The 15565-nt window shown below is 38.4% G+C and overlaps 2 protein-coding genes across 2 annotated transcripts; one reads left to right on the top strand and one right to left on the bottom strand.

Moving 5' to 3' along the window:
* Positions 1-560: 560 nt before the first annotated feature.
* On the bottom strand, positions 561-6224 carry LOC131785702 (uncharacterized). Its single transcript, XM_059102637.2, has one exon. It carries the CDS (start codon positions 6190-6192, stop codon positions 1132-1134), a length of 5061 nt encoding a protein of 1686 aa, XP_058958620.2. The 5' UTR covers positions 6193-6224; the 3' UTR covers positions 561-1131.
* A 2007-nt stretch (positions 6225-8231) lies between these two features.
* LOC131785722 (dolichyl-diphosphooligosaccharide--protein glycosyltransferase subunit 1) lies at positions 8232-15370 on the top strand. The gene is made up of 10 exons (XM_059102658.2): positions 8232-8557; positions 8717-8781; positions 9285-9639; positions 10150-10245; positions 10771-11026; positions 11671-11770; positions 12273-12411; positions 12744-12863; positions 13391-13636; positions 14245-15370. Exons 1-10 carry the CDS (start codon positions 8309-8311, stop codon positions 14425-14427), a joined length of 1809 nt encoding a protein of 602 aa, XP_058958641.2. The 5' UTR covers positions 8232-8308; the 3' UTR covers positions 14428-15370.
* Positions 15371-15565: the final 195 nt, after the last annotated feature.

Below are 15565 nucleotides of genomic sequence, written 5' to 3'. Positions count from 1 at the left end.
TGATGCCATGAAACCCAAGTGCGTTACTAATATTATTTTTCAAACAATAGAGTTTTTCTATCTGATGTCTCCACATTAAAAAGTCATAAACTTGTTTTTGACGGTGTTCACTTACGTAAATGACCTATTGACGTCTTGACATCCTACCACTTCAGATTTATGTATAGCAAAGTAGCCCCTAAAAAAATTTAAAGATAAACACCACATTTCGAACACTCCGTCAATGCACTTCAATTTATCTCTACCTTTCTTACCTCAAAATCGCCTCAGCGATATACTCCTCTCACCCCACAATATACTTTTCAGTTTAAAATAGTGATTTCAATCGAGAATCTTATCGCTTTCATTGTTAATAGACTATTGCAAGAGCGTATGACGGTAAAGCTCTGTAATTATGTCAAGTAAATATAAATTGATGCGATATATAATGATCACACCATACAAGCAAATGGAAAGTAAATGTAATATTCACAGTGATGTTTAAAACCACAAACTTTTCATGATATGGATATATGTAAATGATAGTAGATGTAATAAACCAAAAAAGGAACTTTGCAAGCAAGTGTGAAAATTGAGGCAATTTATTGACTCGAGAGGACCTTTGCGCGCTGCCAGTTTATCATATTCCGAGGATCAACCATCGATCATAAAACGTTCATTTTATCCAAAGTCCAATGATTATTTGAAATTCAAGGGAACAACCATGTTGACTTCAGTAGTGGACTTAAACGTACAGATACTGTAAACGTTTTTATTGACGATTGAAACGCGTTACTAATTCTGCACGCCTGCAGTATATCGTTTCGAGGCACCTTCTGATTCGACAGATCCCATCTGATACTATCGATGAGGCATTCATCATACAAAGTGTGTTTCAGTTCTATATTTGCTTTTGAACAATTTCGCGGTCTATGAGCCATGAGTCCGGCCAAGAAAAAATGGGCAAACCAACTTTGGTTCATATAATTGAAAATATTTCAGCTTAACGATCCGGGCGGAAGGAAATAGCTTAAATGAAAACCTTGAGCGGTAACACTATTTTATTCTCTTTTGAACTAAAATGAAAAGGTGCCATGAAGCCAGATTCAGGGTGTCGTGTTATAGCCTCCCTATACTTGGTGACGCTTGTTTTTATAACACTGCAACAGCAGAGAGACAAAACCCAGGTTCCAATGCGGATACCGTGACTGTATGTACACCCGGTGTTAAACTTCTTGTTAGGATATTCACTTGAGTCCGTCTTTGTCCATTCTCTTCCTTAATAGTTTTCGCAGTATTTTGGTCGCCATCCAGCCACAGAGACCCCATTCCACCAAATGAATTGTGTGTTGTTATCGCCAGCTCCCGCTTGTAGCCATCTCGGTTTTCTGAAGGAGGAACAATAAACTTCATCTTCAACATTGCTCCCGTTTGGATAGCTTTTAAGCATCTTAAGCGATCACGCCGAATAGGCCAATGACTAATGTTTGCAAACTGAAACCCAGATGCTTCTGTAAACTCGAGATCGGGTAGAGTATTTCTCAACTTTTGACCATAATCTGGTGTCAAAAGGGTCCAACACAACGGCTTAGGGCTCACGGGATCATCGAATATTGGTTCTGCTAAAGATAGTGAAACTTCTTGATTTTTACGCGCTGGTGTGTGATTTCTGAGCAGAGTCATCTCTTCTGAAATAGTTTCCTCAAAGACACCCTTGATATATGAAATCAAAAGGGTTGACATTTGTGCATGTCCGAGGAGGCTCGGGTGATATCCGTCCGAACTAAAAAGTTTCTTCAGATCCAATTCCTTATCGCGTGAACATATCACATTCCTCCAACTTAAGGAGGTTAGTTTATAATATTGCGCAATAGACTTTCCTCCTTCGTCTTCGGAGTCCGGGCAGTCTTGACCAATAGCTGTCTTGTAGTAGTTTCCGCGAAAGAAGTTTGCAAGTATCAAAGCAGGCTTCGATGGCAAACTCAATATTATTCTAATCAACTGTTCTAATGGTTTTGCCGGAGCGAACTCTCGGCCTGCATATCGTTTGTAATCGTTAGCCGCCAGCTCCCATATGACTATGTCAGGGAGGGATCTCATATAGTTTTGTATGCAATACGAAAAATATTCAGAATCAGTTCCGCCAATGGCAACAGCACTGACTTTTAGCTCGGAAGTTGTGATCGGTGTTACGGTGTTGTTCCACCAATCACTGAAGGCCTTATGATAAACGCCTTCAACATTTCCACGATCTTTCTCAAGTCCACCACCTGCCGAAATAGAACCGCCAACCACAAGCACATTCAGATCACTGCCAGTGAGTGCCTTCTTAAAGACTCTTTTCAACCTTTGGGGTGATCCGAGATTGGCTATTCCAGACCGCAGCATCCCTGGTGAGATTCCTATTTCGTTCAGTGATTTTTGGTAATAAATCCAGCTACTCATAAAATCCCGAGATAATGATATTTCCAATGACTTAAGTTCTTCTCTATAGAGCTCATTTAAATCATCGTTCTTACTTTTGGAAGTAACGTTGTCCTCGAAGGACGTCGACGTTTCATTAGTTACTTTCAAGAGGGAAGGAAGTTTGGAAGCCTTGCTTTTGGTGGTTTCATTTTGCATGATTGTTACATTCCTGAAATGCTCCTTAAATTCGTCCCTCGACTTGTTTGTGATAAGGTTGGGCTTCAGAATCACCATTGAATCCTCTACTTTTGCAACTTTGACTGGTACCCCTTTGTGCACCATTGGCTGTTGAGAATCATGACTACGATTTTTCATAAGTTCTTTGATGGACTTTGGCGACACTACTATTATTACTCTATCTTTCAAATCAGTCACGTTTTCCTTTTTGGAAGCTTCGGCTGCCACTATTGGATTTGAGTTACCACTGGACACCTTCAGTCTTAGTTCACCTTCCGGGACACTTTTTGCCGTTTCGTTCCTTTCAGCGGCTCCGTCAAAACTCAGTAAAGAAATAAAGTCTTCTAAGTATTTTTTCAGAGATTCTTCTTCCGAGGGCCCACTTTTATTCTGTTTTGGAATTCCAGAGATGTTATCGCTTGCGCCATGCTGAACGATGAAACTTGCATTTGACTCCTTTGTTATGACTTCGATAGGATTTGAGATTGTACTTGTTTTGTTATTCTCAGGCTGATTTTCTTCGCTTTGTGAGATGTTGATGGAGTTGTTTGACTCATTTCCATAGTTATCATTAAAATGAAGCTGTTTGCGAAGATCTGTTTCGTTTCCGAAGTAGCTCATCAGGACCTGATGGGATGAAAGGCCGTCATTTCCCGATGTTGGTGGAGCAGAAGTGTTCATGATATTTGTAGAAGGAATAATTCTATGTTGAGGGGTCAGCCTTTGGTTTACGTAGGTAGTGCTTAAGTTACTTTGGTGACCAAGCTCACTTCCTCCGTTTTTAATTTCATCGCTTATAACATCGGTATTGTTTGGTGCCTGTTTGTACATTTCCTTGGAATTTAATAAATCAAATAAGGTCTGATTTGCTACCTGGATACTCCTTATTTGACCTGATACTTCTCTGTTCTTTTCAATTCTGAGAGAGGAAAGCTCTTGGTTGGAAACATCCCTATTATTTCCAGGATCCTCTTCATAATTATATAAAGGATTCTGTGGGATTGTGATATGTCTTCCGTTTCTCCAATTCCGTTCATCGACGTTACTTTTCAGGTTCTTGAAAAACATTCCATTTTCTCTTCCAGTTTCTTTTTTATCGCCATATTTGTCATCAAACAGTGAATGAAATCGGGAAACTTCCTTCATCATCTGTTGGGCATCGTTAAATACAGGGTTGCTTTTAAAGCTAGCACTATGCGCTGGGAGAAAATTTCCGTGGGCTTGCCCGTACAAGTCCCTTAATTTCTCAATCAATTTTTCGTACTCTTCGTGCCATCTGGATAGAGATTCGTTTGGATTATGTACATTTTGATGAGGAGCAATCTGCAATGGCACACCAACAAAACTTTTGATAGGGTCTTTGCTTTCATTGCGGTCCTCGTTAGCAACAAAAAGGGGCCGGGCATGATTTCGTTGCCAACTGTTCGACTGCAGTTGTTGAGTTTTTTTGTTGTGTCTATATATTGAAGATTCGTTCATCTCATGTAAAGAAGCTTCCATAGTTCTTTGCTGATTCGCTAAATTCCATGGAAACTTCCTGCTACCATATTGCGAGTTACTTAACTGATTAGCGCTACTTTTCAGGCTGAGATGCTCATTGAGTTTTGTTTCCGTTGCTTGTAATGATTCCAAGTATGGTTTTTCGGAATTGCCTGCCTCCTCTGCTTTTGCTTGAAATTTTCCTCTCACGGAGGGCTCTAGAGACAGAGTCGTTGCATCAGTCACAGTCGCCACATCATTTACGGTACCTGTGCTTTTACCAAATTGTTGAACAGTTATATTAGTTTTACTCATGTGGAAATGGTTGAGGCCATCTGTTTCAGCGAGTAGGCGAGCATTTATCTTTTCCCCAGGAAATTGCACGACATACTCGTTGTTTGGCCTTCGTCCCACCTCCGGGGTCCCCGAGTAACCAACAGAAACCCTTCTGTCATGATCGTTTGTCCTAGTGGGACCATTTATCTTGAGAGGCAATGCCATTTGGAAGCCTTGTTTCCGGTGCTTCGCATCGAATTTATGAATATTTTTAGTCGTTTTTAGAGTGTTAACAGCGGATGAATTCTTTTCCTTAAAGGTCCCTTGACTTGGAGGCAAGTGACTGCTACCACTCCCTACCGATCCAGACTTTGACATATCACTCTGATTGTACGGATGCCATCTGGTGTGGAAAATGTTTCTTTCATGTGTAAAGTTATTATATTTCATCACTGAAGCTAGATCCTCAGGATGATTATTTTTATTGTCCGCTAATGTTCTATCTGGTCCTTCTTCGGCACTTCCCGTCAGAACAAATTTTCGCTCGTGATCATTAACATTTGCATGTAGAGGTTCAGGATTCGTTCTCATTTTGCGGTTATCTGTTGCTAGTCCCGAAAAAATTCTGAGGTTCTTTTCTAGATTCCCAACAAAATGTCTAACAAGGGTAAGGTTATTATTCTCAATGACTCTTTCTGAGGAAGGTAAATAAGCAAGCGTACCATTTTCGTTTTCGCCATTTCTGGCGTGCCAATTTGTAGTGTTTTGTTGAAGATTAAAGTTTGTGTGAACTTGCTGGATGTTTTCAGGACTATGCAATGTATTGTTTTTGTTTAGCTGCATTGGAAAGGGAAAGTGTTTGTCAACATGTTGGGGAGCTTCGACACTTTGAATGATTTTATATGGCTGCGTCACATTTTTCTCAGCTTGTTTAATGGCGTCCCATATAGGCTTGCTTAGGACTGGATGCGATTCTTCATCATTTGGACTCATTTCATCGTCATCTTCAATGATCGTTACTTCCCCAGGCAGTAGACTCTGATTGTTTTGTTGCTGTTTTCCATTTCTCATAATGGTCTCGTTTTCCACTTGTTTATCAGCATACGCCGACATAGCTTGATTAACGCGTAACTCTCCTTGTCCCTGGGGTGGATGCGTATCCACAACTTGACTTATTCTGGAATCTGATTTGGTCAGTGCACCAAGCACATCGTTCACCTCTTTTCCTATCATTTGAAATTCTTCATTTTCACCTTCGTTTATACTATTTGCCACATTGGTATATTCCACTTTGGCTTCATCTGAACCCAGGGTGTTATAAGAATCCGTGTCTTTGCCATCAATGTTGTCAATAACTGTGACGTAATTGTTTCTGAGACCAGACAGACCATTTTGGTCTTCGTTTTCTGAATTGCCATTTCCTTCAACCTCTTCGTAAAGTGGACTTCCAAACTCGTACTGTTTAGCCCCATTGTCTTGACTGTCCTCAATGAATTCAATATCCTGACGGGGTTTTTCCTTAATTCTCTTTCGAAGAACCTCTCTAAAGCGCTTTATTTCCTTATTATGAAGGGAGCTGTGAGGTCTTGGCTTTCGGTCGAAATTTAAGCCCGTGTCATTATGAATTCTAAGTAAGTTGTCGGCATCGTGACCTATCTCCGCGCTTTTTTGTTTCTCATCATTTGCTTTAAAGGCGTTACTTAGATATTTTTGCGGAAATTTGGCTTGATCATTGTTACTAATTGTCCATTTCTTTGCTATAGGCTGTAGAAAAGAATGGGTCTGCGAAAGGACTTCCCTCAAAGGAGACACCATCGTGCGTCGTAATTGTTTCCAACTCTTGCCAAACACTTTATCCTGATCATTATAAGTTTCACTTCCATGGCTAACATTCAGCGTCAGAATAAACGCAAAACAGGTGATGAAAACTTCTCTCATTGCAGTATGTTTACTTTGGTTGCTTGCTTTGTGACGCCATGGTGGTCAAACAAAAGTCCGTGTAAAAGGATACTCACCGAGGAAGTATCCTTGATTAAACTCCATGCACCAGTCTGCGAAAATACAAATGGTCATCCATCACATATTGAGATTATAAACTCAGTCTGTTGCATGCAAAGGACCCTGGACGCTTACTCTTACTCAACATTAATCTAACTGTGTTTCAAAGTAACTATATGAGCTGTCTTTGACAGGATTTAATCCAGGGTGATGCGGGCTAAATTCAGTGTGAAGCAGAACGTCCCAAGCAATTGCAACGATGAAATTTAGTTCTTCGCTGGGGGTTTTGCTCTTTTGTTTTCAATTGGATTAAAGCCAGGCCAAACACCCTCTTCACCCAACTCCAGAAAATGAGTACAATGAATCCCCATTTCACAACAGAGCATTCTGTTTGCTGTTCTTATTTTTAAACATAAATAGTAATGTTTTGTTTTTCGGTTTTTCTATTTTTTTTAATGGCGTTACGCTTTAACTTTCTCTGGGGAAATCCGAGAGCCCTTTCCAGTCCTTCTATTTGAACTGAATGGTGGAGACGGGAAAGGGGGCTAGTAATTTTCCTCCGTGTTTTAAAGACTGTGTGATATTCGATTTTCTTTTCCTCTGCAGAAAACAATGTAATGTGCTATTGGTAATAAGTGACCTAGAAAACGATTGCACATAATAAAAAGTACCCCCGTCTCATAACAGGTAACGTAACAGGTACCAAAGCAGTTTTTGAGTGAAATCTGTTGATACGTACATGGCAAATTAAAAGAAATTGTTATTATGGCTGATTTGACTTTTTGACATTAACTGATCTTTTAATAACTGTTTACGATGACGATTAGTAATAAGTTGCAATTGAGACTATTCTACATTGGTTTAAAATAAAATAAGCATTTTCTTTTCTTGGCAGGTGGAGAAACTGCAGTTGGGGAAACAACAGACAGTTCCTCAAGCAAAACACTGACCTCGTTGCCTGGAACAGATGCAATTTGTGGACGAGAAATCGACTTAGTGTTTTTTATATATTAATTCACATAGCCGAATAGCTTCATGGTTGGAAACCGATACAATTAACGAAGCCATAACAATTTTCCATTTACCTCACTCAGACATAACATAACATACCTCATTGACTTAAAGAGAGGTCGCTGAAACTGGCCCTGAACCACAATCATGATGTCAATCATGGCACATCTTGTATTATTCTATCAAGCGATAGTCAGCATTTCGATTTACAGTCATGAATAAACGGCTTCATTTTCATCAGAACCTCTTTACCTTGACCTCCTATATCCGTCGAGTTTTCAGATGTATAAAATTTAAGATTCAATATTAAAGTTGATAACGTCAGGTCTATTTTTTATATGCCAATTTTTGGGCAGGAGCGTCTAAACGATCACGTGAAACCAGGAGACCATTTTCATTGGCTTATTTCATCCTAGATTCACTTTGGCCTCTTCTCTCTTATAATGCCAGCCTTTAGTTTGTGGAGATAATAATGAAGCTGTGCAATGCATTTTGCAATAGGAGAATTTCTTGTTTTTTATCTAGTGCACTTACGCCGATCACGCGTTCTACGTTATGTCATCAGTGTGTACCCGATTTAGCAGGGCGCCTATTTCTGAGACAACACTCGGTTTTATCAAAAAGTCAAACTTGGATCATTTGAGACATTCCAAGGAAATGCTTGAAGTCGACCGCCCTTATGCATCAAAGCAAACAAAGCGCCTAAAATACGATTAACGAGACAAAATTCAACTCCCACGTGCATCAGAAAAGCGAGATAATTGATGTGTTGTTACGCGAAGAAACGGGAGGGATTAGTACCAATATTTCCGTGAGAGTCCGCTGAGCATCCAAATTCAAATTTTACCTCAATACTATCTTCTTTCATTGGAACCCCTTCTGACGCACGTAGTCGTCCGCTAGAATCCTCTTCCATCTGAGGATGAATAGTTTTTCTTTTCGCATAGCAGCTCTTGCTGCCCTTCTCCTTGCATCATGCATCCTCGGGAAAGATGATTTCGACTCTAGACTGGTTATTAGTGAGGTTTCTCGAAAGATAGACCTTTCGACTCAGCTGACTAAAGTCAGTACTTCCTTAACTCTAGAGAATGAAGGAGATTCTGCAGTAGGACACTTTCATCTGGCAATCGAACCAGCTCTTGTCGATAAACTTGCATTTGTTGGAGTTACGGTGAGTTTTCTTAAGCTTATTTTCTATGTTACAGATAAATTGCTCGAAGCGTGACGGCGAAGACGAATCTTTTGTCTGTAAATTCTGTTCTGCTGCTGCCACGTATCGAATCACAAGAAATTCTATCTTATAGCTCACGTTTTCCTTGTGGATTTTTAGGCCAAGACCCCTGATGACGAGGACTCGACTTTAACTATGGAACAAGTAGAAATCGAAGCACATAGGTAAGCATTTATGCTGGTGAATTTCATTTCACAATAAACGAAACAAATAGTAATGAATGTATACTCATCTTTTTAAACGTGCGTGACGTTCTTGTTGTATTACGCTTTCTTTATTTGTTCTCGAACATTTCGGACAGATCCAACAATTGTTTGCTTTGTAGCGTGAAGCAACCACATATTATGTGTGATTTTCATGTCGTAAAAAATGCATTTGAAATGGTTGCTACATGTAGCTAAATAATAACATTTAGTTTGTGGTAGTTCGAAGTAAATTTCGATTTTAAAGTAATTTGGATTTTCCCATTTTGTTCTTGTTGCATTACCATTGTCCTTAAAGGATAGAAAATGCAAATCGAACAAGTTTGAAATAATTTTAGACTGAATTCATTTTAAACAACAACATGTACAGGCACTGTGTACATGTGTGCATTTGTGAGGCAATGACTTTCCTCTATCTTATCCTTGTGATTTTAAATATTTTCCTCAATTAATTTATTATTTAGTGAAACAAAGTTCTTCAGAGCAGATCTTGGATTTCGCCTGAAACCAGGACATTCAGTTGAGCTGACTGTGGATGAAGTATTTGCTCATGCCATGACTCCCTTCCCAACCAAGATCACTCAATCCGAGAAACAATTTGTCCTCTTTTCTGCCAACCATTATTACTACACACCTTACACTGTTAAAAAACAGAGTGCAACTGTTTCCTTGGCAACGTCCTCTGTGGAGTCCCACAGTAAGCTTAAGCCCACTAGTCAGTCAGACAATGCTATAACATATGGACCTTACAGTGATGTTGAGGCATTCCAGATTAGTCCTATGAGAGTTCATTTTGAAAACAACACTCCCTTTCTCTCGGTATGTACTGTATGATTAGTCAAATGCTCTGCAAATGTTAGAGTGAAATCACTGAATCAAATATTTAAAGCAAACTTTCATCCTGAGGCTCTAAAATCTTCCCAGATCAACATTTTTTTTTAGTAATTAATAACTGACAATTTGTGACAAGTTGTACAAATCTGTATTCAGGTGGCACTGGCATGGATTGTGTGGGTTTTATCACTTTTTTTTTTTGGTTTCAATTGAACCTTCAAAAGCTTTTGTAGGTTGAATATCTCGACTTTTGGATATCCAGGAGTGATCATTTTGTTAATCCTTTTTTCAAGTTGAATAGATCATTAAACAGATGGGTGGGGAGAATTATGGAAAAAATCTGAAAAAGTAGATATTAGAAAGTTTCAGTGTATTGAATGTTTGCGAAACTTATTAACTAAGAAAGAAACTTCTGCAGTTCGAAAGATATTCATGTAAATATGTACTAGGAGGTACATGTTGGGTAAAGGTGAGTTTTTGTGTTTTTTAATTCAGGTGCTCCACATGGCACGAACAATTGAAGTTTCCCATTGGGGTAATGTTGCAGTGGAAGAAACCTTTCATATGAAGCATGTGGGAGCAGAACTCCAGGTGAGTGATTATTGTTTAAGAGATCTGTGGCCTTATGTAGGTTAAGAATGTACAGTGTAGGATTTTTCCATCACTTTTGACTTAGTGTTTACTTCAAAGGACCAGCTTATCCTAGACTTTGGTCTCTTATGCATCTTGTGATTTTTTTTTTCCACGATATGCACATGGGCTGAACATGCATTTTGTCGTAGTAGTTCATGTGCTTCATCACCTTAACCCTTTAACTCCCATAAGTAACCAAGAGAGAATTTCTCCTTACCATTTCAGTATAATATCAAGCAGACAAGTGATGAGAATAAAGAAAAATATGAGTAAGAGGATTATGGATTATTAGTTGATCCAATACCAAATTCTTGAAACTAAATCACAAGAACTGTATGGTAGACAGTAAGGAGAATCACTAATGAGATCTTGGGAGTTAAAGGGTTAATCTCTATGGTTTCATACAGCATTAATATTTACCTGTGGTTATTCAGAAGGATGTTCTGAGGATAATATTTCTTTACCCTAATCTCTGGCTTGCAGGGTCCATTTTCGAGGTATGACTATCAACGTACCCCAGCTCCTTCTTCAATCAAGTCTTTCAAGTCTGTTCTGCCAGCATCTGCTAGTGATGTGTATTATCGGGATGAAATTGGCAACATCTCCACCAGTAACCTGTGGTCTCAAGAAGATTCAGTCGAGTTGGAGTTGCGACCAAGGTTTCCTTTGTTTGGTGGCTGGCAAACAAGGTTCTACATGGGTTATAATGTTCCTAGTTATGAGTATCTATACAACCTAGGTGAGTCGTCAGCTGTGCTCTGTAGTGGAAGAACTATATTATCGTAACAGGATCTATTGTGCAAAAATATTTTTCTGCATGTTATCATTTATTGTTAATTTTTTTTCTCCCTTCTATTGAAGGGGTACTTACCATCAAAATAAATAATTATGTTTAGAAAAGTTGTCGAACCTAGTGTTGGTTTGGAAGGTTGTACCTAATTTAGTGGGAACTCTGGGTGTTCTTGCAGTATTGTAGTAATAAAAGGGAATCTAAATCACATATATTTATAAATAGTGACCTCTATTTGGTACAAAAATATGAGGGATGTTTCTCTGCAGTCATTATTTGTATCAAGATGGGAAACAAGACACCAGGTCTAAAAATTGGGGAATATCACTTGTGAGATATCCTCAGATATTCCCCAGTTTTAGCTGGGGCATATTCAATCACATGATGTGTTTGGACCAATTGCCCATGAGCAGAAGTATTTGATGGATTATATTCAAAGATTTTTTGATGAATGATTGATCTATGAAAAACTACTGGTATTTTTGAGAGGATTGTGGTGATTCTTTTCCTGTAGGAATGACTATGTGACAGTTGTGTTAATTTTGTAATAAACCAAAAATTAATGCTTGTTTACTTTTTTCCCAATTTTATAGGTAGCAAATATGTTCTAAAGATGAGAATTATTGACCACATCTATGATGAGTTCGTTGTTGACAACCTTGCATTGCGCATCATTCTCCCAGAAGGATGCACGTAAGATTATTTACTTTGTTAGCTAAGAATTGACAAACATAGTAATGAGATAAATATATCCTATTAGGCATTTTGGTATGTAGTATCGCTGAGTAATTTGACAAGTTGTGCTGTATTTTGACAAGCCCATAGGGCAAGTCAAAATACAAAACAATGAGTAAAAATTCTCAGTGATACTACATACCAAAAGGTCTAATATGTTATTTATTATCCAACTGCTTTTTTTTCTGGTAAGTCTTTCTGTTCATTTCTCATAAGGCGGGAAAAGCAAAGTGGATAGAAAAGCATAATGTGTGCAGTCAACTGGTTAAACAGGTTTTTTATAGTACAAAACAACCAATTGTCCAATTAGCCATTCAATATCACAGGATATTTGTACTATATTCCTGCATTGTTTGTACTCTGCTTTGTGCAGTTGGATGATAATAATCAGTATTTCTTAATTTCATGATATCATTGTTCTTGATGTTGATATATTGGGTTTTCATCCTTTTTTCTGTAGAGACATTGAATTGAAAGCACCTTTTGCAATGGAGGAAGGAAAACGTGAATTGCATTATACCTATCTGGATACAATTGGACGTCCTGTGGTTGTTGTGCAGAAAAGTAACCTGGTAGAGCAACACATTCAAGACTTTGAGGTATATAGCATAAACCTTTTAACTCCCAGGAAGTGACCAAGATAGAATATTTCATTACAAAAATTAATACAATATCTAGCAAACAATTGATGAGAAAAATTAGCAATAAGGATTATTAGTTGATCCAATACCAGTTAGGCATTTGGTTGGTCGACTATTTAGTCACATTCTCTTTCCCTCTGCATTCTTACAGTAACTGAAGTACCCCTTAATTAAACAAAGGCTTTATACATACAAGTGTTCAAGCAAAGAACAGCAGGATTAATGAATTAATTCCCTTGATGTGCCATTAAAATTTTATGTGCCTTAACCCTACTTTGGTCTTTCAACAGTTGCACTACACCTTTAATAAAGTGCTTCTCTTACAAGAGCCACTTCTAGTTGTTGGTGCATTTTACTTGCTCTTCATGCTTGTTGTCATCTACATGAGGTTGGACTTTGCAATCAGCAAGGTAAGGCTGTAAAAATATATGGTGTAAAAAATTGATTATGAGCTTTGCATTTGATGGTCTTATTTGGATGTCTTTCATCTTGGTGTCACAGTGGACTTTGGTATCAGTGCTGTGAGGTCGGTGTGAAACAGCTTTTGTTTAACACTTGACCTTGTCATTGATAGACACAGAATTTGAGTGGGGTTTTTCCAAAGAATCTTTTTCTACTGGAGCTCAGAACTTTATGCTTGAAAGTTTAATGCTTCTCAGGGTATAGCAATGTTAGTTACATGTGTTGTTGGAAATTCACTGAAATTTGTGCCTTTAGCCAATACCAGGTTTTGTTTCTCCTGGATAAAATGCTTTAATATTTGGTCTAACAACAGAGGCAACTGTCACCACCAGGTCTTTCTGGGTTAAGTGTATCCATTTTTATATGTAGGGAAACTTTTATGACACAGCTGTGTGTATTTTTTGGTTATCCATGGTACTGTGTACCTTATCATGTACTGATTACCATTTCTGACATTACCACGTTTTTCTTCAAGGATGAAGCTAATGAGTCACGCATGCGTGCTGCTTGTCTTATTGATGAGGTCCAGCGTCTGGTAGACCGTCAGAGTGGCCTTTATTCTGTATACTCTGACACCATCCAAAAGTTTAAATCAAGCAAAGATGCCACTGCCTTTGCTAATGCACGCAAGAAGTTAGATGGAGATTACCGCTCCATCAGCAATCAGATCACTCAGGTGCAGAACTCCCTTAACAAGGAACAACCTGAAGTTGCTGAGAAGGTGAGACTAATGTTCTTTTAAAAGCTTGGTACAGAACTTTTTGTCATGGCAGAAAGCTTCTTAGTGAACAGTTCCATGCATTCACTTCCTTGTTTACATAGATTCCTGTCAAAATCCAATGATCCAAGTTATTTTTTCAGTTCACATTTGTTGGTCACTACAGTCTCAGTCATCCAAGGAGTTCAGGAATTATTTCCAGGTTATAAGTACTGAAAAATAGTAATGGTTTGTGTGGAAAACGATCAAAACAAACAAACAACCAAAAAAAACCTTGGAATTTGAAACCTTAAACCAGTTTTTTTTCCCCTGAGACTTAAATATACAACACTTGTATATGGACTAGTCTTGTAGTTTCCAAAATGACTCTGCAGGGAGAGAAAGAATGATGCAGTGTCTCCAGAGCTATTTGCCTTTGTTTGTCATGCATTTTATCCATGTTATTTTCTTTGTTGGTGAGGGGAAGGGGTGGGTATGTGGGGGGAGGGGGGGTATGTTGGGAGCTGTTATTTTTCCAGGGAAACACTGATCAGAGGAGGATATTCATATATAAACTATGTTTATAGTAGTAGTAGGCTGACTGGAGCCTCTGTCTCATTTAACTTTTATAGCTTACAGACCTTCTGCGCAAAGAACATGAGAGGAAGCAGGCACTGGATGGAGCCATTTCTTTGGCTGAGAAAGTGGTGGTTGGCCGCCTTAGCAAGCAAGGATATGTGGAGAGCGAGTCTAACAACAAGACAAAGAGGCAGAAGCTGAGTGCTGAGATTGAAGCTCTGGCTACCAGCCTTTAATGAAGTTACTTAGTAATCCCTGTGATGTCATGGTGATATCTGTTTCCTTAACCCCTTAACTCCCAAAGAGTGACCAAGACAGAATTTATCCTTACAACATCAATACAATGTGAAGAAGACAAGTGATAAGAATAAAGAGAAATATCAGTTGGGCAATTGTTAGTTGATTCGATACCGAATTCTCCAAACTAACATCATAAGAACTGTATGGCAGACAGTAAGGAGAATTACTTTTAAGATCTAGGAGCGAAATGGTTAATCGCTTTTAGCCATATTAACGATAATCTTTACTCTACAACAGAAAGCGATGAACATCTTGCTTCTGAACATTACAGAGTGTAAGCACAGGAATCTCTTTAGCAGCAATTAAATGAGTAGGCCCTTTCTCATCTAATACATTGGTAACCTGACATATTGAGCATGCAATTTCATGATTTGAGTTAATTGCGTTTGATTATAGAATTTGATAATGAATGGAGAGATTCAGGATAAAAAAGTGAGAGAAAATATGTTATGTTAAGAGTTAAGGAAGATGGTGACTTGAATGTCACAAGCATGCAATGAAGATTTATTCTGTACACGTACAGTTACACAGATTCTGTTGAGATCACCTCAGAGCTAAGTTTGTGAAAGATCCTCACGATGAATAGAAATTATAATACAAAACGCAAGACCCTTGTTTCACGTAAAGGGGATACCTTCTAGTACAGATAAAGCTGAGTTAAAGTTATCACTGACATCACAGGGTTTATTGAAGTGATCATCAAAATAAAACAAGTTAACTTCGAGTGTTTAGGAAGAGACTATTCTCTTAGTTTTTCAGTTGCTTAAGGTTATGTCCCATTTTATCACTTATGTTAACGTGATACACTGTGAAGTGGTAATTTCGGGTCTTTGAACCCTCTATTGTAGGTTCTGCCTATTAAAAAAATGTTTCAAATGATATTGTCGACTGAATTTTCCAGATATTTGATTTCCACCCGTTTCGTGAAGACGTTACATGGGAATGATAAAAGAGCTATTGCTTCAACTCTCTATTCCCGTTCTGCAAAGATAATTATTCTACAGCAGCTCACTTCAATCCAAACCCCTCTTAAGTCGCGGTGTACGAATAATCCGAAGACGTTCGAAGACAATT

The sequence above is a fragment of the Pocillopora verrucosa genome, chromosome 14, assembly GCF_036669915.1.
Source record: "Pocillopora verrucosa isolate sample1 chromosome 14, ASM3666991v2, whole genome shotgun sequence".
NCBI classification, from domain to species: domain Eukaryota; kingdom Metazoa; phylum Cnidaria; class Anthozoa; order Scleractinia; family Pocilloporidae; genus Pocillopora; species Pocillopora verrucosa.
This window is presented reverse-complemented; position numbering and strand designations above follow the sequence as displayed.

Excerpts from the sequence above, each read along its gene's own strand:
- LOC131785702 (XM_059102637.2), bottom strand. The coding sequence starts at position 6,192 with ATGGTGTCTCCTTTGAGGGAAGTCCTTTCGCAGACCCATTCTTTTCTA.
- LOC131785722 (XM_059102658.2), top strand. The coding sequence starts at position 8,309 with ATGAATAGTTTTTCTTTTCGCATAGCAGCTCTTGCTGCCCTTCTCCTT. Across the intron at positions 8,558-8,716 it reads TTGCATTTGTTGGAGTTACG|GCCAAGACCCCTGATGACGA; the intron begins GTGAGTTTTCTT and ends GTGGATTTTTAG. Across the intron at positions 10,246-10,770 it reads ATGTGGGAGCAGAACTCCAG|GGTCCATTTTCGAGGTATGA; the intron begins GTGAGTGATTAT and ends TCTGGCTTGCAG.